The sequence below is a fragment of the Aplysia californica genome, unplaced genomic scaffold (genome assembly GCF_000002075.1).
Source record: "Aplysia californica isolate F4 #8 unplaced genomic scaffold, AplCal3.0 scaffold00079, whole genome shotgun sequence".
NCBI lineage: Eukaryota > Metazoa > Mollusca > Gastropoda > Aplysiida > Aplysiidae > Aplysia > Aplysia californica.
The window spans coordinates 1256100-1257107 of NW_004797349.1; the positions used below are offsets into that span (position 1 = coordinate 1256100).

Below are 1008 nucleotides of genomic sequence, written 5' to 3' on the forward strand. Positions count from 1 at the left end.
CAGAGAGAGAGAGAGAGAGAGAGAGAGAGAGAGAGAGAGAGAGAGAGAGAGAAGGAGGGGGTGAGAAAAAATATATAATTTTACTGAGCGAAGGCGCTTGCTTCAGCACGTAATATTCGTGCCGTCTTGTATACGTGAGTGCACATAGCACCAAGACAAATTTCTCCCTGCGAGATACATTATGTAGATTGGGATTATCATTGTCAACGATCGCCATCTTCAATGTGGTTACCGTGACGATGAGGACAGATTAAAAACAAAAACATCGACGACAATAGTGATGACGACGACGACGACGACATCGATTATGATGATGATGATGATGATGATGATGATGATGATGATGATGATGATGATGATGATGATGATGATGATGAAAATGAAAATGATGATCGCTGTTTTCTGTCTACAATGCAGAGGAGGATTTGTTTTACCGGAAGAGAGCGAAGTACCGAACCCAAGTTTACGAAAAACGCTGAGGCACGGGGGAAGAAATGAGAATACCGCAGAGTGCTTCCGGAAAGTGAAATTCTTCCTGGAAATCGCAACAGAGAAAATGGAGGAGACACAGGTCAGACATAATGAGAGAAATTCGTGTGGTTGTATAGCATGCATACCCTTTTTAAAGAATTTAATGATTCCTAAGGATACCAGAGGAAGGAAAAAGTAAAAAGTAAATTATGATTCCTTGCACAAAATATTACCGCCACTGTATATTCCACTATTCATATCGCTCTCGGAATAATAATAGATCCTATAGCGACAAGATGAATAGTGTTGTATTGTTGGTCCTTTTTTTTACTTTTTGAAGAAACTTCGAATCAAAATAATAAAAGTAAAACGTTATAAGAGAATTCTTTCACTATTTGAATACAATTGTTCCTGCTGCTTCTGTTCCAAGGTGTTGATGAAGAGATCAAAGGTGGCGAACATAAGTTTTTACACCAAAATCTAACTTCGGGTTGTTTTGTGTGTTTGAATGTGTGTGTGTGTGTGTGTGTGTGTGTG

At 39.0% G+C, this 1008-nt stretch overlaps 1 protein-coding gene across 1 annotated transcript in view; it reads left to right on the top strand.

Moving 5' to 3' along the window:
- LOC101852084 overlaps positions 1-1008 on the top strand; it is a 5311-nt gene that overhangs the window by 2040 nt on the left and 2263 nt on the right. Inside the window, exon 3 of the mRNA XM_005094298.2 lies at positions 418-571. Within this exon, the coding sequence (XP_005094355.1) occupies positions 418-571 (154 nt within the window). The remainder of the gene's footprint in view (positions 1-417; positions 572-1008) is intronic.